Below are 24553 nucleotides of genomic sequence, written 5' to 3' on the forward strand. Positions count from 1 at the left end.
GTTGCCAGGCTCAGAGAGTAGCCATCAACAGTGTGATATGGGATGGAGGTAAATGGGTGAGACGCTTTGCTGACTGATATGAAAATGTCTAACAGGTCATGGGGCCCTACAGTGGGGCATCCAGTGCAGGGCAAAAGAAGCCTTTTTTTTTTTTTTTTTTTTTTTTTTTACTGCAACATACCCAGGATAGGATACTGTTAAAGACACGTGCCGTACTACAGTTCCAACAGTCTTTCACGTTCGCTTAAAAATTAAAACACTTTCCGGGAAACTAATGAAAGATCTCCCAAACAAGTAAATAAGTAGAAAAACAGAGCTTCAAAGTACATCTTTACAGATTTATATTCATCTATCTGGTATTTATGTTTACATTTAGAGGAATTATGATAGTATTTAAAAAATAGAGGTTGGGAACGGTACCACCAAAACAATGAAGGAGACAAATGAGGGGAAAAAACGGTGATAGCTGGAACAATTCGGTTTCAAGTATCTTAATTCTAATCCCATATCAGAAGAGTAGCTGCAGACCGCACTAAACAATATCGTACAGTAATTACATCTCTGCTCTATAGGAATCTGAACTCTGCTTACAATGTTACCATTTTGTTATCTAAATATAGCTACCATTGATTTTAATTCGCCCTAGTCCATCATCCATGATTATCCGTTTGTGAGATTGTTTAGCCTCCTGCTTTTATTCTGGGACGTGTTGACAATACGGAACCCGTAGGCATGGTAAGCAGCAGCACCACCAGTGAAGAGAATCACCGACGCTACCGAGACTCAGTCAGGGGCTACACGACGCAGCCCTTGTTTGGACTTCTTGGCACCTGAACCATAAAATATTTAAAATAATCCTGGTCTGTATTCCAGACATTAAATAAGGGCAGTCAGTGACGGTGGTAGTTGACACCCAGGTTTATTTTCAAATCCATGCGCTTTGGCACTTGGCACGTTTCGTACACGTGCTCGGTCGTCTGGTCCGCATGTTTATCTGGACTCACAGACACAGAGACAAAGTTTACTCATTCTGTAAGCTACCTCGCTTCCATCAAGGAAGCCTAATTTATACTCCTCACCGCATTTGCCAGGAAATACCATTTTGTCAGGTTAGCACTGGCTTATCCTGAGCCGTTTAGTAAAATACATGTTTCATTTGTACCTGCCTCTTAGCGTGGCTTGGGGATTTCGAGAATGAATGAAAACGTGGCACGAGATTAGGACCTAACAGCAGCAAAGTTTTCAGCTAATTTTAGCTTTTTTTTTTTTTTTTTTTTTTTTTTTTGCGTTACAGGGGACTGTGGCATCTGCACCTAACACAGCATTCGCTTTCAGCAGCTTTCGGATGGCTGATTTCAGACACGTCAGGAACTGTTCCTGCAGAAACACTCCCGATTAGACAGTAGTAGGAAAAGATAGAACAGCTTCGTGTGGATGAGAGAAGTGCCAGTCCTGGAACTGAAGGACGTTCAGCTACGCACGGCGCCACGTAGCTAAGAGAGCTGGGTTCCATGTCCAGCACACTGAAGGAACTTGTTTCTGCCGAGAAGTATACTGGGAATAAGGAGATAGTAATAAAAAAATACTCAAAGGCTCAAATTCTTTTGTTCAACTTGGTTAGTTAACGCACAATTTCACCTTGGAAGAGCAGCAAGCTTATTGCTACAAGGTGTAAATATGACTAGAACATACTCCGAAAAGCTCTGACAGTAACAGATGAGTTATCCCAGCTGCTTCGCTGAGGAGCCCAACCGTGCCTCACAAAAGCTGCGAACTCCTCTGTGCAGTTTGCAGGTAGCTCAACGGTCTGAGAAATCCCCTCTCGGTAATTGGACTGGTTAGGGTCTCCCCTCTAGGACGTGTTTATTCCTTTCTATACTTCTGGAGAAAGACAGTTGAGCATCCCAAGTTTCGGTTCCTGAAGACACGTGACCTTTTGTTTTCCTCCTTTAGGCTCGTGAGCGTCATCCCCCTCCCTCCTGGAAGTAATGTTTGGATTCAGAATAAAATAAACTTCCACATAACGGAAAGGGACAGTCTCCCCCTTTGCAAAGGTGAAGGAGAAAGAAAATGTTCTCAGAAATTGTCACCATAGATATCGGCGATGCTAGTTCAATTAGACAAGTAAATTAAAATCTGTGTGCAGCCTGGCTTTGGAAAAGGAATGGCATGATCTCTTAGCAGCCCTGAGTCCGTTGTAGTCAGGAGCTGCGTTGAGAAGGGGCCTGTTGTCTGGCTTCGTGGTACCGTAGGGTCAGAAACTCTTCAGAATTCCTGTCACTGGGACCTGTAAACATTCCACTGCACTGGCTCACGCATAGCTGCCTCCCACGCCAAGGCACCCAGTGTCACGACTGACACTACAGGGAATTGGTATTGTGACATGAGTAGACTAGGAAGTGCAGGCCTGTCTGGTGGTATGTGATTTCACACCAGAGCAGGATGAAAGGCAGCCGGCCTCATGGCTCCTACATTCTTTCTTACTTTACCAGAATGACAATGGAGCCAACAAAGGAGTGTTTGATTGTGGGTGTTTGAAGGTGTTCTCCCTCATTGTTTCTGCCTAAATATGAGATTTTAAATTTTTTGTTGTGACCGTGGATATTTATCTGCTTTTGGCTACTCAGTATGAACTCTTCTTCTTCATAAAGGACCCCACAGTTTCCTCAATACCTATATACATTCAATTAATTTAATCTTTTTCTAAAATGCATTTTGTAAGTATATTCATTTTCTTAAGCCTAAATGTATGATATTCCATAAACTACTTTAGGAAAGTATCCATACTTTAACATTCAACGGCTAGAATAATGCCGTTGTCTAAGACAGCCTTCAGGCAGCAGCTGGGTCTGGGAATCACGAGTTTCTGCATAACTCTTGGAATCCTTGGTTATCTTAAGTTAGGAAACAGTCTCCATCAATCTTACTGAACAGAACCACTTGAAAAAGAACCCTAAAAACAGTACAAACATCAAAAGCTCTGTGATGCTGTACCTTCTAGTCAAAGAACAGGTCAGACCACTAGTCAGACACACACCTTGGATATCAGTAACTTTTCTCAATAACAACTTGCTTAGGACCACAGAACAGACACGGTTCAAACAATTTTATAGGCTTAGCATGATTATAACTCCTAAAGTCAATCACAACGTGGAAAAAATATAAACTTCTCAAGTTTTAAGCATTCTAATGTCATTGGAAAGCATAACAAATTCTGATAACCAAACTACTGGTTTTATTCTCTTTACGGTGAATAGATTGTAAGCCAAAATATAAACCATAACTAGATTGTGGTAGAAGCAGTATACTCTTAGTTCAAAGAGTAGCTACTTTCCAAATAGAGAATCACAGACATTTAACTTAAATAGCTACTTTGGCAAACAAAGATTCTGCCACCTTGAACAGCTGTTTCTAGGCTATTCTGTTTTAAATGCCTTCCCATATCCTTTAATAATATTAATATTCCACAAAATTACTTTCTTCAGAGAACAAAAATGAACATTTTAAAGCTTGTAAAGTGACTAATTCTTAATGTTGTCAAATTAAGTTAAGCAATTTAATGCAATTACTAAATGTACTGACTTCTTAAAAAATTATAGCAATTAAAGAAACAGTTTCACTGTCTTTTATAATACACATAAATAGCTTGTTTTAAGCCAAGTTATTTGAGAAGGCTGGCTTTTTCTTTCTCTCTCTCTCTCTCTCTCACAGTTCTGGTAGATGTTCTTGAAGGCATACTCAAATCCAAGATTTTGCACACAGCTAGCGTTCATCCAAACTAAAGAAGAGCAATTGCTATTATAAGATTGGACTTTGTCCCATCTCCGGTTTTATGCTCATATCTTTAAAGAACTATATAGAGCTTTATAGACAACCACCACTGTGAGTGTTAAGGCCAACTCTCAGATTATGTCAGGCTGATCTAAGTGTGGCAGCTTTCAGATTTAGCCATTGTCTGAATAGGCCTATACCAAACTTGCAAATGAAAATACAACTAGCAATGTCTTTAATTGGCTAGGAGCTCAGAGGGTTAGGAGCTGGTCTTTGGCCTGACAGCAAGTGATCCTTTGTTCTTACAGCACCAAACAAAGATAAATAAGTAATAAAAACAAAACTACGTTAGAAACACTCAGATATACAGTGATTATCATGTTTGGCTCTGTCGCAATGTTTTTAATAAAAATTGAAGTTACTGTTCCAAAAATATAGAGCCATAGGCATAAGTGCTTACCACAACTTCAACCCCTGAGATGCATGTGGTTGAAGAAGAGAACTGATTCATTCAGGTTGTCCTGTAACATCCATGCATGTGTATGTGTGTGTATGTGTGCACAAACACACATACACACACACACACAAATAAATTAGTAAGTTGATTTTTAATTGGGATTATTAATTTGTCCTTAATAAGTAAACTCTTAACTATGAAGGCTTGCAATGAAACGGAACGTGCCAAACATAAACATGAACTTTAAAAAGTACTCAGTGTGCTGGGAAGGAGAGCAGAGTTGGTAAATAGGTAGGCTGGAATTGGAGCAGAGGTAGGGGTTCAATTTTACAGCACCAACACAGGCTCTGTAGTCATAAAAGGATGAGAAGCAGAAAACTGGTGTGGTTGGAATCACTTTTACTTTGTGTGTGTGTGTGTGTGTGTGTGTGTGTGTGTGTGTGTGTCTGTGTCTGTGTGTGTCTGTGTCTGTGTGTGTCTGTGTCTGTGTGTGTGTCTGTGTGTGTGTGTTACATGTGACATATGTACATGTTCATTTGGTGTGTGCACATGTACTTGTGGATCTGTGTGGGGAGCAGAAGTTGACATCAAGTATCTTTCTCCATCACTCTTCATTTTATTTTGGTCAGGGTGTGGACCGAACCTGGAGCTCACCAATTTCACCAGACTGGCTGGCCAATGCGTTTCAGAGATCACCCTGTCTCCATTCTCTGCCTCCTCCAGATCTGGGACAACAGATGCACTGACTTTTCCATGGACCCTGGGAATTAAATTCAGGTCTTATTGCTTATGTGATGGGGAGTAAATTGACTGAGCCTACTTCCCAGCCCTGGGATTTGCAGTTTATAAAGATACTCTTACCACACCATAAATGGTTATCAACAGAGTGTTATAGGAGGGTGTTATCATAGCTTGGGGAAGAGAAAATGATCCATCAATCGAAAGGTCAATCAGAGTAGAGACTACAGTGAACGGAAGATGAGCCAATTTCAGAAGTATTTAGATAGAATGTCTACATAGTGAGGTAAATAGAATGTGATAGTTATTTACTATTGCATAAAACAGCCTCCTCCCCCAATTTTAGTAATTATCAATACTTACCATATAAGCATCTATGAAATAGAAGTGTTCTCTGACTATGAATCAGGGAGGTAGTCAAAGGGAGGTGATCAATGCTGACTAAAGTTTGTTTGAACTATACAAATGGCCTCTGTGGCTGGATTCAGGATCACCAGAGGGACAGGCCTCTCAACACTGTCTGAAGCTGTTTCCAGAGAGGTTTGACCAAGAAAGATCCACCCTGATCATGGGTGGTACCACCCCAGGGGCTCCGATCCAAGACTAAATAAAATGGAGAAAGACCTGATCAGTATTCGTCTCTGCGTTCTGACTATGGAATGTAACCTCACGCTTCTGTTACCATGCCGTTCTTGTGTTAATCTGGAGATTTGCTGCAGAAAAAGCAAGTCTGCCATTTTGGGCCGAGTTTGACCCAAGCTTTATTAGATATTCAAAACTGTCCAAGAGATGGATTCTGGTCAGGACCAATACCTGGAATTTCCCTAGTGAGTGGCTCTGAGACAGGTGTTGCAAAAGTTTTTAACGACCAACCTATATAGATCACAGTACTTTTCCATGAAACCGTCCTTACATTTAAAGAACTACAACTCCCAGCATCCCGAGGTTACCTGGTCCCCAGGGGAGGAGGGTCTTACAGGTTAATTATACTTGCCATACAGAATTACTCTCCTTCCTTGACTTTCTTTGTCAGGTATTTTGTGACAGCAATGGAAAAAATAACTAATAAAGGATTTTCCTGTCTTTACATGTATTCCCATTAGAGACTACAAAGTTGACACATAGGGGAGAGGGAGGGTGACAGGACTGGTGAGCTGTAGTCAAAGGATGACAATTATGGATAGGATTTTCCTCAGGCCTCCAGATGGAGGGCAGACCCGCTGACTCCTTCGTTTTGTTATTTCCAAGTTTCTGAACTATAAGAGAATAAATTTCTTTCATTCTCAAGCCACTTGGTGATAACTTCTTACAATAGCCATAGCAAACTAAAACTCTGTTCCGGTGCTGTTCCCTATCTATGTTCATGGCATTCAGCCAGAATCGGGATTATTTTCTCCTACATGCCTTTCTCACACAATGTGTAAGCCCGGTGCAGGTAGGACCTCTTTTTTCCCCAGCTAGCTTTCAGCATGGTATCTGGAGCACTCACCTGAGTATACATTACTTTCATTAAAGACGCCTTAGCCTTTGAAAGGGTTCAATGACCTTGAATAAACACCCTCACTTCCTAGCCCTTCCTAAACTAATATTTTGCTATTTCTCAAGTATGGGAGGATAGAAACCAAAGACCACCTGACCAAACAACAGTTACCAGAGTTTACAATACTTAGAGCTGGTGTGGAGATACAAGATCCGAGTTAGACCCTGAATTAGATAACCCTACGCTTTTTTAGATGAGTTACAAGCTGTTACAGGTGAACAAGCCCCTCAGTTGCCTGGGCAACGGCTCAGCCAAGCCGGAGGGAAAGCACTCTGAAGTGCTTAGTGCGCAGGCGCCTCCGGGGAGCCAATGGGTGCAGCAGCAAAGCCCCGGAGCGGGCTGCGCGGTTCCCGCGGGCGCGGTCGGTTTGTCCCCGGAGGTGGCTGCTGGGCGGTCACGTAGGTTACACACAGTCACTCTGTCGGCGGAGCCCGCAGGCCGCTGTGCCATCCCTGCCGCGGCTCCCCGAGCCGGGACCACCATGGCGCGGGTCGGCGGCTGGAGGCTCAGCTGACTGCAGGCGCGAGGTACCGAGGCGAGCCCGAGCCAGCGGGCACAGAGCCAGCTCTGCCGGTCCATCTCCAGCCGGCAAACTCTGCCTGCCAAACCCAGGGCCCTCTGCGGGAATGTTCAAAAATGAGTACCAGGTAACCCAAAAGGGCTTCCGCACTGTCTGGTTTCCTCCTCCGGGGTGAGCTGGCCCACGTTCTGGGTGTGAAGCCTCCACTCCGGGGATAAAAAATAATTAGTGGATAAGTTGTGGTGACCTTGAGGTATGCACGCTCCAGCTCAGTGCTTTCCAGTGCAGAATCAGTGTTTCTGATCACAGAGCAGGTCATGACCTTCTTCCACTCCACACACCCGGAATCAGAATCTTGAGTAGTTAACCACCTGGGGTTTTCACTGTTGATGCCCTCTGGTATCTCGGAGCTAAATAGAAAAGTGAATGGATGAATTCCAGAATGAATCCTTTTAAACCCAGAATTAAAGTTAGCACGTGTGCTGTGTTCTTTTTCCTGTTTGTGACTCTCCAACTTGGGGATACATCAGGATTAACTGGTGAATACTTACAGAAATACAGATTTCCTGACCCTCCCTCTAAATCTCGAGAATGAAGATGTGTAGATGGGGCTAGTCTACTTTTTAAAACAACTCCTAAGCAAGTCATCCAAGGAATGCGTTTGGACTGGCTGCGTCCGAGAGTTCAGTCACCTTGTCCAATGGATGGCTTCCTGCACCAGCTCTCCTGCCCTAGGTCTCCTGTACTCGTCTTGGAATTAGCAGTCTGTATAGCATCTTCACTTCCCTATTAAGAATATTGTCAGAGAGCCCATTCCGTGGGCTCTAACTCTTAGTTCGGAACTTGTCCTGAAAGCACTGTGTGCAGTTCTTTGGCCTGGTTTTAGAAATGTATTCTAGGGGCTGGGGATTTAGCTCAGTGGTAGAGCGCTTACCTAGAAAGCGCAAGGCCCTGGGTTCGGTCCCCAGCTCCGAAAAAAAGAACCAAAAAAAAAAAAAAAAAAGAAATGTATTCTATGGTTTAGAATAAATTTCGTTTAGTCTCACTTCATGTAGATCAAGTATAAAGTTATGAAATAACAAATGCCTACTGTAGGCCATTTGGAAAACATAGGAAAAGTGGGGGGAAAGATTGGTTATAAACCCAGCTGGCTCAAACTAAAGATTTATAGAAAAAAAAAAAAAAAGCCTGCCCTTAGAAGCAGTAGCATTTACAGTTTTACAAATAATAAGAGGAAGAAATTGGATGTCAGAGGCAAAAATATGTGCTTGAGGGAAAAAGGTAGTAAGTTTTCATACACACACACACACACACACACACACACACATACACACACACAAACCCAGTTTTTTTTTCATATGTTCCTTGTAATTCAAGCCATATTTAGTCTTCATCTTTAGCTTCTCAAATTTTGCAATAAATTCTTCCTCGGAGACAATCATTTAATTCCCCCATTTTTTTATGAGCAGAGTATATGGACAGTTAGAACTATCTTTAGCATTTTTACATTAGTATGACTTTGTGGTCTTGAGTTTATAGAAGGTAACAAGCACTCTATGGAAAATACTCTTTGTTCTTCCTCTTGCCTCCTGTTTTATTTAAGAGATATTGCAGGGATGTTCAGTAAGAACCCCCTCCATTTACCTCAGTCCTTTCTGGGCCTTGCTAAGAATGGGTCTGAGCTATGTCCCTTCTAGTGGATAATCTTCGATGGCACTATTATGCCTTTATGCCAGGTATTGTCCTTGATATATGTTTGCTAGCCTGTATGATCCAGCAACTCATTTGACAGATGGAAAAATCCGGACATTAAGTAACTCCAAATTCAGAAAGTTAAAAAGAAAGTATGGATTGAGCCCCAGTCGGTATGACTGCTAAGTTTATATTCATGCATAATGATAAGAATTTATCGGCTTAGTTCACAAGTTGAGGTTGAGCCCTTTACACTTGTATTTTTAGACTACTTTGTAGATCTGATCCATACTGTGCATGTGAAGTCAGTGAGCCCCATCTGTAATGTTTCTGTGGCACAATCGATGTTTATCATGTTTTTAAAAGTGGATTCCCTACTAATTCACTGCTAAGGTGACCCAAATCACAATGGTTGTGGCTTGTATATAGTCAAGGTATAATATAAACATAAAATCCGGGATAATGTTTCTTCCCACATCTGTTAACTGGCAGATGGCTGGAGCACTGGTTTTAGTCTCCTTGTGGTGGATACAATTTCTCCCATAGCATTGTCTTTCACTCTCCATCTCTCGTTCTTATTTTCCAGGGAGGCGCATTTGTTGAAATTTTTAGCGCTCAGGGGAAAAATCCTGGAGCAAAGTGGAAGATCTTGGGCAGTCCATCTGTGATCTGGAAAGTAAGTGTTAGAAATTAAGAGTCCAATCCTGGGAAGACATATGAGGGAAGGTTATAGAACAAAGAGGCTTCAGTCAGACATCAGAACTGGTTTTCTCGTCCCTTCACCCTCAAAGGTTTTTGTGTCATCGGCTCCTTAGCTGCTTAAGACTGCCAAGTGGCATGTGACTGCTTTGTGTCTTCTAGGTCCTGCTCCATCATTTTAGCTGACCTTGATGTCAGAAAATCTCTCTGAGCCCTGGGCCTCTTGGTTTCCTGGTTTCATTATCTCTAATGCCCTCCTCCGTTCTACTGCAGACTTACCCTTCCTACCCCAGCCTCTACTTCATCGCCACAAACAGCGGGACCCCTGAAATTACCAAGTGAGACACAGAGACATCTTTCTCCCAGCCCAGTCTTTGATTCTTAAGGTCACTTGTTCAGGTCTTCCCCATGTTTGTTCTTCAGTCTGATTGGGACCTTCAGGCCACATTCTCTTCTGTTTCCCTTCATGTCAGGTTTAGTTACTGCCTCTGAGTTCTCTATCTCTCCACTAATGTGTGCCAGTCACTTTCCAGTAAGGACCTTGAAAGCCTTTGCTTTATCCTTTCATGACACTGGCCTAGCTAGCCCTTGTCAGACCCCTCGTCGTTCTTTTGCCTGTGTCTAGGTGTCTCAATACTTTTGGGGAAAATACCTATGGCCTTTCAGATTGACAACCTATAAATCCAACCCTAATAGTCCAGAAAACTATCCCGTTGTGTTTTTGTCAGTCCCCAAAATGAGCTTTTCCTGTTACCTTTGCTTTCCCACCACCAAACTGCCTATTTTCAATCCCATCCCACACCGGCACATGCCCTTCTCACTCACCAGAAACTGACACCTTTCAAAATCAGGTGGAAGCCAGTCCCGCCTGTTACAACTACACCTCACGTGTCTCCATCTGTATCCTTTTCTCTCGTTTAGAAGCAAGAGACGAAAGCCTTCAAGGGAAGAATAAGAATATCTATAGATGAAATTTAAGCTACCATTAAGTGTTTCATAGTTGTTAAGCATTAACATTAAACACATTACACAATGTTCTATAAGGTAAATAACTAAGTGAGATGGATAACCACGTGCCCCTCTCATAGGTGGAAACATTAAGGCACAGAAGGACAAGGATGAAAATTGTTTAGCTGGCCTTAGCGAGTATGCACCAGGGAAGTCAGGGGAGCCTTTCCCAGGTAAATGGCCCTGAGCCCTGATGTGGTTTAAATATAAATGTATCCCCACAGGCTCCTATGTTTGAATACTTGGTCCCAACCTGGTGCTCTTTGAAGAGGTTGTAGAAACTTTGGGAGATAGGGTCAAGATCTAGGGGCTGGGCATTTGAAGGTTATCCTTGGCCCTAGGTTTCCATTCCTTACCTTGCTTCCTGTCTGCCATGAAGAAGCACTTTCACCAATGACGCTGCCCCTATACTATTTTGCCCAGGCTCATGGGCCCAAGGAACTTTGTATTAAAACCTTTAAAACCCTGATCTTAAGATAAATACTGCTTGGCTTTCAGTTGATGGATATGCTATCACCAGAATAACTAACGCAAGTGCTAAGAGCAACCAAATGAGGCTGGGGCACAGAAGAGCATTCAGGCAGAGGGCGTAGTCCAACGGACTCCTTGTAACAGGAACTGAGAGACCTGCCGGTCCCACTAGGAAGCGATTAAGTTTGACGAGTTGGGTGCAGATTAGCGTATAAGTGTTTTGTAGCTATGTTGAAAATTTGGATAAACCGCTGAAAAGATCTAAATACAGGCCCAGTGTGCGAATAAGTAAAATTAATAATGCATTCGGTGCATGAATGTTCATTGCAAACGCAGAGGGGATGCTATAACAACACTGCGTGGACTTATTTAATGCAGAGTTCTTTTTAAAGGAGATTTATTTTTATGTTTACATGTGTGTTCGTGTGAATATGACACGGGTCTGTATGTGCCCAAGGAGGTGAGAAGACAGCATCTGATCCCCCAGATGCCTAGGTGGTTGTGAGCCGTCCAGGGCGGGTGCCGGGAACTGAACTTGGGTCTTCTAGAAGAACAAGTGCTCTTCTCTGCCTAGTCCTCTCTCCTAGATAGGCTTAATGATTACATTTTAACTTATATTTGTTTTTAAGTAAGTCATACGTGTAATTTTCAAAGTCACGGGAGATGTGAGTAACACATAATTCCACTGGAGCTGGTCCTGAAAGCAGAGAACGTGTTAGTGTGAACTCAGCACTGGTCAGGTACTTTCTTCTGCCGTGGTGTGGCATGGAGCGGTAATCAGCCGTGCACACAAGAAGCAAGAAACAGCTCTACCCCAAACCAGAGGAGTGGCTTTGGAGTCCCCGCAGTGGAGAACTTTGTTTTTTCCATTTCCATTTGGAATGATGTTTTCACACAATAAGAAATTAGCCATATGGTTGGTGTGGTTTTCTGTTCCATCCACAGGAAGTCTTGGGGGGAAAAGCATCATCAAAGTGTGAGTCTGTTTTTAAGTCTCTTGGAAGAGAGAGAGAGAGAGAGAGAGAGAGAGAGAGAGAGAGAGAGAGGGAGGGAGGGGCAGGCTAGAGACAGACTCTTTCCTGTTGATTTGCAGTAGAAGTCAAATAGTATATGCTTCAACTACTACTGTTTTCACTTTGTTCCTAGGAGTTTGATAAAGAAGTTAAAAGCTTTGTGTTTGTCCTGGAAGGCAGCAGCCAAACCAACAGAATCCAGTTGCCGAAGGAGAATAAGCAAATCCGTGAGTAAGACTTCTAACATTGCACCCTGACGTTTGAGAGAACTACACGTTGTGTCTTCGAAGCAGACAGACTTGCTTGGAAGACTTCTGTGGCCGCTGCTGAGGCGAAGTCATGTGATAGTCTTACCGTGGGAATGAGCTGTATGCCATGCCGTGTAGAACCAATCCTGCCTCACTATCTTGTTGAAATTCAGAACTATTTTAAGACCTAGGAGGTTATTTGAGCAGCCACTTACTATAATTATATTTATTGAGGCTAACTCTGCCCGAGGAAATTTTTCACCATACTGCTTTATAGGTGAGCTAATAAACGTTGGGTTCTTATTAGAAAATCAGGTGGTTCAGGCAAGATTTTGACATGTACCCGACTTCGTAATTTAAAGAACAAAAAATGATAAAAAAAATAATTTATACAAGACATTATTAGTAACAAGAATTGATAAACCTTTAGGAATATTAATATCTAATAAGTACAGATGTGAACGCTTTTTAACTGACAGCTGCAGTAATAATTGATTCCAGTGTGAAAATTAGCACCAGTGTTTTAAAGCAGACAGAACCTGTGAGCTGGCTTAGAGGCGTGGCCCAGAGGGCAGGCGTGGCCCAGAGGGCAGGTGTCAGCAGTGAATAGGTTAGAATTTAAGGCTCTGTCACCAGATTAGGTTTTCAATAAAGTGGTGAACCTTGAGTAATATAATGTATTGATATAACCAGACTTTTCATGAACCATGTCCTATCGGCTAAATGTAGATTTATAATATTTTGTAGAAATAAAGAGGCAGCTCTCTTTTGCGTTTACCATTTGCCCCGTCTTCATTCATTAAGAGCATTTATTGAGGGGCTGCACGTATGCTTACTGATAGAGCGCCTACCTGTAGGCTCACCAGCCTGGGTTCAATCCCTGGCAACAAAACCCAAAGCCTATTAAAAGGAACATCTGTTGAGTTCCTTCCGTGCACCAGGTCCTGTGGGACAATGTGCTGTTCATACTTGATATCTAATTTTAATTTTCCTTGTAAACTGTACAGCTTCTAGGCTTTACGTACGTACCATTTCAAGCCTAAATTTCTTTTTTTTCCCTCCATCTTTATTAACTTGGGTATTTCTTATTTACATTTCGATTGTTATTCTCTTTCCGGGTTTCCGGGCCAACATCCCCCTAAACCTCCCCCTCCCCTTCTGTATCGGTGTTCCCCTCCCCATCCTCCCTCCATTACCGCTCTCCCCCCAACACTCACGTTCACTGGGGGTTCAGTCTTGGCAGGACCAAGGGCTTCCCCTTCCACTGATGCCCTTACTAGGCTATTCATTGCTACCTATGAGGTCAGAGTCCAGGGTCAGTCCATGTATAGTCTTTGGGTAGTGGCTTAGTCCCTGGAAGCTCTGGTTGGTCGGCATTGTTGTTCATATGGGGTCTTGAGCCCCTTCAAGCTCTTTCAGTCCTTTCTAAGACTCCTTCAATGGGGGTCCTGTTCTCAGTTCAGTGGTTTGCTGCTGTCAAGCCTAAATTTCTAAGATCGGACAAGCCATGCAAATGGCAGAGGCAAGAGGACTTGAAGAGTGGTGCCAATGTTCCTTTATAACCCAATATAAGAAGTAGACCTTAACTAAGAATAGATAATTATTGTTAAGATTTTTAAATTAACTTGCTGCCATAAGTAAACATGGCTTCCTCATCGTTCCCAGCCGGGGGTGTGAGTGACAGCAGGTGCTTTGTTGCTGCTGTTTTTATTTTCATAGACGTTTGCCTCTGTGAGTAAAGTAACCTGAAATAAGTCAGGAATGCATGTCTACAACTGTAGCTTTTTTTTTTCTTACCAGAGAGAGGTGCAGTTCACCTATTTCCGGATATCGACTTTATGAAACAAGTCTAGGAACTTGCCCATTTGAAACTGGCTAGTCTCTTTTGCCCTTATTGTTGAGCATGTAAAGACGGTCGGACTGCCTTCTAGCCAGATGCCCTCTGCATCTATGGTCATGGTGCTGATGACATCACTCAGGCCTAGCAGCCTTCCCTTTGGCTCTGAGAAAAAGTCCTCACTTCCCCGAAGTGACTAAACATAGACTCTCCTTCCCCTTCTATTCTTGTTCAGGTTTTTTTTTTTTTTTTTTTTTTTTTACTTTTTTTCCCTTAATTTCCTCAGAAATCTGGTTTAATGTATTATAATTGCCTCTTTAAATATAATGATGATGGCTTTTAATTAGAAGAAGCAGAATCTTCTAATGTACTTCTTACACAATGTCCTGCAATTAAAATTAATCTGGCTTTCCCGTCGCACGAAAAGCAGTGTAACAACGGAACAGTTTGCGTGATCTCTGTAGCACTAATGCCTTTCACACAACCTCTTCGGAAGTTTTGATAAGAAGTTCACAGTTGCTCTGCACCCAAATCCCGTGGGAGGGAGAGCTAAACCTTCAGAGAGGCAGACAAGCCTGGGAAACCAGAAGAGACTGCTCTCTGCACACACATCTCGGACGCCAGAGGAAAAAGCCAAAGACCATCTGGAACCCTGGTGCACTGAAGCTCCCGGAAGGGGCGGCACAAGTCTTCCTGGTTGCTGCCGCTGCAGAGAGCCCGTGGGCAGCACCCAACGAGCAAACTTGAGCCTCGGGACCACAGGTAAGACCAAATTTTCTGCTGCAAGAAAGCTGCCTGGTGAACTCAAGACACAGGCCCACAGGAACAGCTGAAGACCTGTAGAGAGGAAAAACTACACGCCCGAAAGCAGAACACTCTGTCCCCATAACTGACTGAAAGAGAGGAAAACAGGTCTACAGCACTCCTGACACACAGGCTTATAGGACAGTCTAGCCACTGTCAGAAATAGCAGAACAAAGTAACACTAGAGATAATCTGATGGCGAGAGGCAAGCGCAGGAACCCAAGCAACAGAAACCAAGACTACATGGCACCATCGGAGCCCAATTCTCCCATCAAAACAAACATGGAATATCCAAACACACCAGAAAAGCAAGATCTAGTTCCAAAATCATTTTTGATCATGATGCTGGAGGACTTCAAGAAAGACGTGAAGAACTCCCTTAGAGAACAAGTAGAAGCCTACAGAGAGGAATTGCAAAAATGCCTGAAAGAATTCCAGGAAAACATAAATAAACAAGTAGAAGCCCATAGAGAGGAGACACAAAAATCCCTGAAAGAATTCCAGGAAAACACAATCAAACAGTTGAAGGAATTAAAAATGGAAATAGAAGCAATCAAGAAAGAACACATGGAAACAACCCTGGATATAGAAAACCAAAAGAAGAGACAAGGAGCTGTAGATACAAGCTTCACCAACAGAATACAAGAGATGGAAGAGAGAATCTCAGGAGCAGAAGATTCCATAGAAATCATTGACTCAACTGTCAAAGATAATGTAAAGCGGAAAAAGCTACTGGTCCAAAACATACAGGAAATCCAGGACTCAATGAGAAGATCAAACCTAAGGATAATAGGTATAGAAGAGAGTGAAGACTCCCAGCTCAAAGGACCAGTAAATATCTTCAACAAAATCAGTTAGAAAACTTCCCTAACCTAAAAAAAGAGATACCCATAGACATACAAGAAGCCTACAGAACTCCAAATAGATTGGACCAGAAAAGAAACACCTCCCGTCACATAATTGTCAAAACACCAAACGCACAAAATAAAGAAAGAATATTAAAAGCAGTAAGGGAAAAAGGTCAAGTAACATATAAAGGGAGACCTATCAGAATCACACCAGACTTCTCGCCAGAAACTATGAAGGCCAGAAGATCCTGGACTGATGTCATACAGACCCTAAGAGAACACAAATGCCAGCCCAGGTTACTCTATCCAGCAAAACTCTCAATTAACATTGATGGAGAAACCAAGATATTCCATGACAAAACCAAATTTACACAATATCTTTCTACAAATCCAGCACTACAAAGGATAATAAAGGGTAAAGCCCAACATAAGGAGGCAAGCTATACCCTAGAAGAAGCAAGAAACTAATCGTCTTGGCAACAAAACAAAGAGAATGAAAGCACACAAACATAACCTCACATCCAAATATGAATATAACGGGAAGCAATAATCACTATTCCTTAATATCTCTCAATATCAATGGCCTCAACTCCCCAATAAAAAGAAATAGATTAACAAACTGGATACGCAACGAGGACCCTGCATTCTGCTGCCTACAGGAAACACACCTCAGAGACAAAGACAGACACTACCTCAGAGTGAAAGGCTGGAAAACAACTTTCCAAGCAAATGGTCAGAAGAAGCAAGCTGGAGTAGCCATTCTAATATCAAATAAAATCAATTTCCAACTAAAAGTCATCAAAAAAGATAAGGAAGGACACTTCATATTCATCAAAGGAAAAATCCACCAAAATGAACTCTCAATCCTAAGTATCTATGCCCCAAATACAAGGGCACCTACATACGTAAAAGAAACCTTACTAAAGCTCAAAACACACATTGCACCTCACACAATAATAATGGGAGATTTCAACACCCCACTCTCATCAATGGACAGATCATGGAAACAGAAATTAAACAGTGATGTCGACAGACTAAGAGAAGTCATGAGCCAAATGGACTTAACGGATATTTATAGAACATTCTATCCTAAAGCAAAAGGATATACCTTCTTCTCAGCTCCTCATGGTACTTTCTCCAAAATTGACCATATAATTGGTCAAAAAACGGGCCTCAACAGGTACAGAAAGATAGAAATAATCCCATGCGTGCTATCGGACCACCATGGCCTAAAACTGGTCTTCAATAACAATAAGGGAAGAATGCCCACATATACGTGGAAATTGAACAATGCTCTACTCAATGATAACCTGGTCAAGGAAGAAATAAAGAAAGAAATTAAAAACTTTTTAGAATTTAATGAAAATGAAGGTAAAACATACCCAAACTTATGGGACACAATGAAAGCTGTGCTAAGAGGAAAACTCATAGTGCTGAGTGCCTGCAGAAAGAAACAGGAAAGAGCATATGTCAGCAGCTTGACAGCACACCTAACAGCTCTAGAACAAAAAGAAGCAAATACACCCAGGAGGAGTAGAAGGCAGGAAATAATCAAACTCAGAGCGGAAATCAACCAAGTAGAAACAAAAAGGACCATAGAAAGAATCAACAGAACCAAAAGTTGGTTCTTTGAGAAAATCAACAAGATAGATAAACCCTTAGCCAGACTAACGAGAGGACACAGAGAGTGCGTCCAAATTAACAAAATCAGAAATGAAAAGGGAGACATAACTACAGATTCAGAGGAAATTAAAAAAATCATCAGATCTTACTATAAAAACCTATATTCAACAAAACTTGAAAATCTTCAGGAAATGGACAATTTCCTAGACAGATACCAGGTATCGAAGTTAAATCAGGAACAGATAAACCAGTTAAACAACCCCATAACTCCTAAGGAAATAGAAGCAGTCATTAAAGGTCTACCAACCAAAAAGAGCCCAGGTCCAGACGGGTTTAGTGCAGAATTCTATCAAACCTTCATAGAAGACCTCATACCAATATTATCCAAACTATTCCACAAAATTGAAACAGATGGAGCCCTACCGAATACCTTCTACGAAGCCACAATTACTCTTATACCTAAACCACACAAAGACACAACAAAGAAAGGGAACTTCAGACCAATTTCCCTTATGAATATCGACGCAAAAATACTCAATAAAATTCTGGCAAACCGAATTCAAGAGCACATCAAAACAATCATCCACCATGATCAAGTAGGCTTCATCCCAGGCATGCAGGGATGGTTTAATATACGGAAAACCATAAACGTGATCCATTATATAAACAAACTGAAAGAACAGAACCACATGATCATTTCATTAGATGCTGAGAAAGCATTTGACAAAATTCAACACCCCTTCATGATAAAAGTCCTGGAAAGAATAGGAATTCAAGGCCCATACCTAAACATAGTAAAAGCCATATACAGCAAACCAGTTGCTAACATTAAACTAAATGGAGAGAAACTTGAAGCAATCCCACTAAAATCAGGGACTAGACAAGGCTGCCCACTCTCTCCCTACTTATTCAATATAGTTCTTGAAGTTCTAGCCAGAGCAATCAGACAACAAAAGGAGATCAAGGGGATACAGATCGGAAAAGAAGTGGTCAAAATATCACTATTTGCAGATGACATGATAGTATATTTAAGTGATCCCAAAAGTTCCACCAGAGAACTACTAAAGCTGATAAACAACTTCAGCAAAGTGGCTGGGTGTAAAATTAACTCAAATAAATCAGTTGCCTTCCTCTATACAAAAGAGAAACAAGCCGAGAAAGAAATTAGGGAAACGACACCCTTCATAATAGACCCAAATAAAGTACCTCGGTGTGACTTTAACCAAGCAAGTAAAAGATCTGTACAATAAGAACTTCAAGACACTGAGGAAAGAAATTGAAGAAGACTTCAGAAGATGGAAAGATCTCCCATGCTCATGGATTGGCAGGATTAATATAGTAAAAATGGCCATTTTACCAAAAGCAATCTACAGATTCAATGCAATCCCCATCAAGATACCAATCCAATTCTTCAAAGAGTTAGACAGAACAATTTGCAAATTCATCTGGAATAACAAAAAACCCAGGATAGCTAAAGCTATCCTCAACAATAAAAGGACTTCAGGGGGAATCACTATCCCTGAACTCAAGCAGTATTACAGAGCAATAGTGATAAAAACTGCATGGTATTGGTACAGAGACAGACAGATAGACCAATGGAATAGAATTGAAGACCCAGAAATCAACCCACACACCTATGGTCACTTGATTTTTGACAAAGGAGCCAAAACCATCAAATGGAAAAAAGATAGCATTTTCAGCAAATGGTGCTGGTTCAACTGGAGGGCAACATGTAGAAGAATGCAGATCGATCCATGCTTATCACCCTGTACAAAGCTTAAGTCCAAGTGGATCAAGGACCTCCACATCAAACCAGACACACTCAAACTAATAGAAGAAAAACTAGGGAATCATCTGGAACACATGGGCACTGGAAAAAATTTCCTGAACAAAACACCAATGGCTTATGCTCTAAGATCAAGAATCAACAAATGGGATCTCATAAAACTGCAAAGCTTCTGTAAGGCAAAGGACACTGTGGTTAGGACAAAACGGCAACCAACAGATTGGGAAAAGATCTTTACCAATCCTACAACAGATAGAGGCCTTATATCCAAAATATACAAAGAACTCAAGAAGTTAGACCGCAGGGAAACAAATAACCCTATTAAAAAATGGGGTTCAGAGCTAAACAAAGAATTCACAGCTGAGGAATGCGGAATGGCTGAGAAACACCTAAAGAAATGTTCAACATCTTTAGTCATAAGGGAAATGCAAATCAAAACAACCCTGAGATTTCACCTCACACCAGTGAGAATGGCTAAGATCAAAAACTCAGGTGACAGCAGATGCTGGCGAGGATGTGGAGAAAGAGGAACACTCCTCCATTGTTGGTGGGATTGCAGACTGGTAAAACTATTCTGGAAATCAGTCTGGAGGTTCCTCAGAAAATTGGACATTGAACTGCCTGAGGATCCAGCTATACCTCTCTTGGGCATATACCCAAATGATGCCTCAACATATAAAAGAGACACGTGCTCCACTATGTTCATCGCAGCCTTATTTATAATAGCCAGAAAATGGAAAGAACCCAGATGCCCTTCAACAGAGGAATGGATACAGAAAATGTGGTACATCTACACAATGGAATATTACTCAGCTATCAAAAACGAGTTCATGAAATTCGTAGGCAAATGGTTGGAACTGGAAAATATCATCCTGAGTGAGCTAACCCAATCACAGGAAGACATACATGGTATGCACTCATTGATAAGTGGCTATTAGCCCAAATGCTTGAATTACCCTAGATCCCTAGAACAAACGAAACTCAAGACTGATGATCAAAATATGAATGCTTCACTCCTTCTTTAAATGAGGAAAAAGAATACCCTTGGCAGGGAAGGGAGAGGCAAAGATTAAAACAGAGACTGAAGGAACACCCATTCAGAGCCTGCCCCACATGTGGCCCATACATATACAGCCACCCAATTAGACAAGATGGATGAAGCAAAGAAGTGAAGACCGACAGGAGCCGGATGTAGATCGCTCCTGAGAGACACAGCCAGAATACAGCAAATACAGAGGCGAATGCCAGCAGCAAACCACTGAACCGAGAATAGGTTCCCCGTTGAAGGAATCAGAGAAAGAACTGGAAGAGCTTGAAGGGGCTCAAGACCCCAAAAGTACAACAGTGTCAAGCAACCAGAGCTTCCAGGGACTAAGTCACTACCTAAAGACTATACATGGACTGACCCTGGACTCTGACCCCATAGGTAGCAATGAATATCCTAGTAAGAGCACCAGTGGAAGGGGAAGCCCTGGGTCCTGCTAAGACTGAACCCCAGGTGAAATAGACTATGGGGGGAGGGCTGCAATGGGGGGAGGGTTGGGAGGGGAACACCCATAAGGAAGGGGAGGAGGGAGGGGGATGTTTGCCCGGAAACCGGGAAAGGGAATAACACTTGAAATGTATATAAGAAATACTCAAGTTAATAAAAAAAAAAAAAAGAAGTTCACAGTTATTTTTACTTATATAAAATGACCTTCTGTCTGAGGTTGCTATGGTTAAACCGAAATTAGAAAGCATGACTTGAATAGAGGAGAAATGGCTTTCAATTAGCATCTAAATTAAGTTCAATTATCATTATGTATTCCTATGTTAAGAATAAACATAGGCTTTATGCAAACTTGACATTTGGTAGTTCATTTGTGTTTCTGACAACATTACTTACAAGAAAGTTTCATAGCGAAATTTTGTAAGTTTGGCTGACCGCTCCTAAGTAGTAACCTTTCTGAATTAAATTGTTCTTGATGAACCCTAAACAAGTAAATCCTAAACAAATCAACCCATTGTGTTTTCAAGTTGTTATCACATTGATTTATTATTGTGTGAGTATATGCATGCACCCTGGTGTGCATGGAGGTCAGAGGACAACTTAGGGGAATCATTTCTCTCCTTCCATTCTGTGGGTTCTGGGAAGGGAACTCAGGTCGTTAGCTTGACAAGCAACGTCTATCTACAGAGCTTTCCCTGCAGCCCTGTGGTTTCTTTATAAACCGCAATAAAACAAATTAAAAGATAATTATTTTTAAAACTTTTAAAAGTAAATTTGCTGTCATGAGTAAATCGTGACTTCCGCATAGTTCCTAGTTGGGTGTGTGTTACTTAGTGCTTAGAATGGTACGTAAAGCCAAGAATCCATACAGCTCATAATGGAAATTAAAATGGCGAGTCAGGTACCAACAGCAACGTCTTTCTACAGGGCCTGGAGCGTGGAAGGTTCTCAGTAGACGTTCTTTGTAATACGTTTTTGTTTTGTGTTGCTAGAGGTTGAACCCAAGCCCATGTGCCTATCAGGCCTATCCGCCAGGGTGTGAATCCTCTTCTCTGTAACCCCTAACTCCATAATGACATACAGTTGATGTTCAATACGTTTATTAAATTTGCCACAATAAGAAACTTTGACAATTCTGTTTCTAATTTCTAACTGTAAGCATCTGCCCTTGGTAATGACACTTCAGTGTGTCGTTCACCAGTTAGATAAATCTATTCTACCCTTCAGCGTGGACTGTGTTATACGGAGTTGCCCATGTGAGAAGCATCACTGTCATACATAAATATCCAGTAGGGACTCTGTCTCCAAGAGTCACGTTCAAAGTCATTGGTCTCCCCGCTGAGTCATTTGAATCAAATAGTGTGTGTCTGGCCATCTGTATCCCTACAGCCTAAGTTCAGCTGTTCTGAAAGATGAGGATGGTTTCTTATGGTTTCCCCCAAGCCTCCTACTGCTACTTTGGTATTCTTTTTAAATGATGTCTTGCTCCATTTAAAACCCTTAAAGCGACCGTGATCTCACCCTTGTATTAAATGTTCTTAGCAGAGTGAATGGTCCTCTCTGTTCCCGAATCAGGGGCAGGTTCTCAGCTCACCTTCACCTCTGGGAACATCTGCTGACACCTCTGGGATAGGCTTGTCTCCCTTCCCTCCTAGGATATCTCAAACCTTCCTCCTCCTTCCTACCATGTACCACACTGTTGACAGTTTCCTTCTTTCTTTCCTCATTTCCTGTCACCATCTGAATGCCAGAGTGCCCTGGACTTACGTTTAGCTCTATAGCTACATGCCATCCCTGGTTATCAGCTTCAGGACCATGGATTTTTAATGCCATTTCCATCTGAACTCCAGTCTCGCTCGCTAGGTACTTACTGGTCTGTTTCCCTAGACGGCCTGAGAGTAGCGTATATAAAGGGCAGCTGCTGGCCAAGGCTGTTCAGAATCCCTCTTCTTCCTAGGCTGCCTCATTGAGGTTAGCAAATAGCATTGTCTTTTCAACTGAGGAGACCAGGATTCCTCATTAAATCAGCTTCCATTTTTCTTTATTTGTTCATTCTATCCATTAAGAAGATATTGTTGGCACTGGCACAAAGATCGAAACTGCTGGCTTCTTACCCCTCAGTGCTGCTCACCCCACTCTCTCAGGCTTGGATTACTGCAGTCACTCTCTACTGGGGTTCTCTACTGTCTGGCATCACATTAGCCAGAGTAGAGCTCTTCAGTTAGGAGTGACATGCAAACCATGTAATTCTTCTCCTGAAAACTGTCCCATTTCTTAAAGATAGTTTCTCTACGGGAGTATAAACTATCTGGTTCCCTCTTAACTCTCTGGCTTTTTCTCTCATACCTCTTTCTCTGGCCTGTATTCCACCCCTTCAAGTTATGCTGCTGTTTTGACATCCATCAGTGTCCTCTTTCCCAGCCTTTACCCAAGACGTCCTCTCTTCAGTGAGACCCCCCTGCCATGAACTCAGGTCATACCCGTCCTTCATACCATGCCTGTATGTCAGCCCATCTCCACTCCCTGCCCTGCCCTCTTACCATGAACAGCACTAATGATGCTGATGTGCAGTGGTTAGAAGTTTCATCGTTTTTTCCATTTTCAGAAGGCAGATTTCCACTCCCAGAAACAGTTTGTTTTGTATCATTGTATATAATCAAATCAATCTGTATTGAAGAATTTCATGAGCGAGTGGCTTCCCGCTGATTTTAGGTTGGCTGGTGTCTTTCTCACAGCCTTCAAGGCTCCGTATGATTGGATTTCAGATCTGTTCTTTTCCCCTCCGGTGTCTTATACTAACCCACTGAACATTCTGAGGTTAGCCCAGCTGTTTCGCCTTCCTCATGGACATCCCTCCTCCATTATAAGACGGACTACTTCCCTACAGTCTGTTTCCCTTGATCCTCACCCCTCCCCGTCGCCTGGCCATTCCTGCGTATTCTTGAAGACTGCCTTTACTGATCGTCCTCGTGTCTCCTCAAGCACCTATGGTTAAATGCTGCCATGGAACTCTTGGCTTTCTCTATTGTGATGCCATATTGCACATTCCAAGAGGCCATAAATTATGTCAGCCTTAGTACAAAACCTTTGTGAAAGCATGTGTTCAATATTCTTTGTTAAATGATAACACTAATTCATGCAAATTCTTTGATGTATAGATGGAAATTATTAACCCAGTTTTAGGGATGAGAAGGAAGTTAAAGATGCACTAAGGCTGTCACTGGAACCATGGACTGAGTTCATCCCGAGGTTTCTGGGCAATGAGGAGGACTGATTGTTGGGGCCTCATCCCACTTCTTGGATGACATAATCCTTTTAAAATGTATGTGATGTATGCCATCTGTCATGTGTTCTAATGAAACAACTGTGAACCCTCTGCTTAAAACTCTCAGTATTTTACAAGTCGAGTGTGTTTTTCAGTATTTAAAAGAAAAAGAAATAAGAGCTTTACCCCTTTGACAAGGAATTTCTATTTTATATACTTGATGAACATTTTTAAGATAATAAGATCTATATTCAATATTACTTAGAGTGGTTTTAGATGCAGTGCAGATACAAAGAGTCAGTTTACTCTTCCTAGGCCAGGGGAACATATACTGTAGTGGAGTTTATTTAGCATTGCTGACGTACAGATTCAACCCGTCAAATGGTATGAAAGCTCTTATCTTGTCAGACCATCACCACACATGAAAGCCTTTTGGAAATGGCAGAGTTCCTTGTCTAGAGGAAAGGATCTTTCATTCCTGAAATGCTCTTTTTACATGCTCCTCTTTGTGTTTGAAGGGAACAATACTGATTCCACAAGCTTTGTGGCATACATCAGGGACCCTTGAAAGGGGCGATTTCATTTGATCTTGTGTTCTCCGAGCTCTATTTACAGCAGTGCTAGAGACCAGAGAGGCTGGCTGACAGGCTTATTTGAAGTGACCTCATTTCCCATCTCACATTGCTTTTGTGGGTCAGATCTCCAGTTGCCACACCTGTAAATGTGGTAGAACACATTCCTGGA

The 24553-nt window shown here is 42.0% G+C and overlaps 1 protein-coding gene and 2 long non-coding RNA genes across 17 annotated transcripts in view; 1 reads left to right on the forward strand and 2 right to left on the reverse strand.

Annotated features, from left to right (window-relative positions):
* Nucleotides 1-1250: 1250 nt before the first annotated feature.
* On the reverse strand, nucleotides 1251-6833 carry LOC120096927 (uncharacterized). 2 transcript variants are annotated; one of them, XR_010057896.1, is made up of 3 exons: nucleotides 6456-6833; nucleotides 5330-5569; nucleotides 1251-4988 (listed from the first exon to the last, which is right to left on the reverse strand). It is a non-coding gene; the product is annotated as an uncharacterized LOC120096927 (long non-coding RNA). The 2 variants fall into 2 exon arrangements; XR_005493867.2 differs by having other exon boundaries at nucleotides 5330-6833.
* Nucleotides 6834-6914: 81 nt separating this feature from the next.
* Nucleotides 6915-24553, forward strand: part of Cfap20dc (CFAP20 domain containing) — a 245665-nt gene continuing 228026 nt past the window's right edge. For 13 of the 14 annotated variants that reach the window (XM_063274380.1, XM_063274382.1, XM_063274383.1 and 10 more), the window contains exons 1-3: nucleotides 6997-7153; nucleotides 9305-9394; nucleotides 12043-12136. In XM_063274380.1, the coding sequence (XP_063130450.1) occupies nucleotides 7133-7153; nucleotides 9305-9394; nucleotides 12043-12136 (205 nt within the window). In that variant the 5' untranslated portion in view covers nucleotides 6997-7132. Of the gene's footprint in view, nucleotides 7154-9304; nucleotides 9395-12042; nucleotides 12137-24553 lie in introns of all 14 variants that reach the window. The other variant, NM_001014137.2, reaches the window with a different exon arrangement.
* On the reverse strand, nucleotides 8892-23841 carry LOC108353016 (uncharacterized). The gene is made up of 3 exons (XR_001841498.3): nucleotides 23085-23841; nucleotides 10243-10355; nucleotides 8892-9387 (listed from the first exon to the last, which is right to left on the reverse strand). It is a non-coding gene; the product is annotated as an uncharacterized LOC108353016 (long non-coding RNA).

This window comes from Rattus norvegicus, chromosome 15, assembly GCF_036323735.1.
Source record: "Rattus norvegicus strain BN/NHsdMcwi chromosome 15, GRCr8, whole genome shotgun sequence".
In the NCBI taxonomy this organism is placed as follows: Eukaryota; Metazoa; Chordata; class Mammalia; order Rodentia; family Muridae; genus Rattus; species Rattus norvegicus.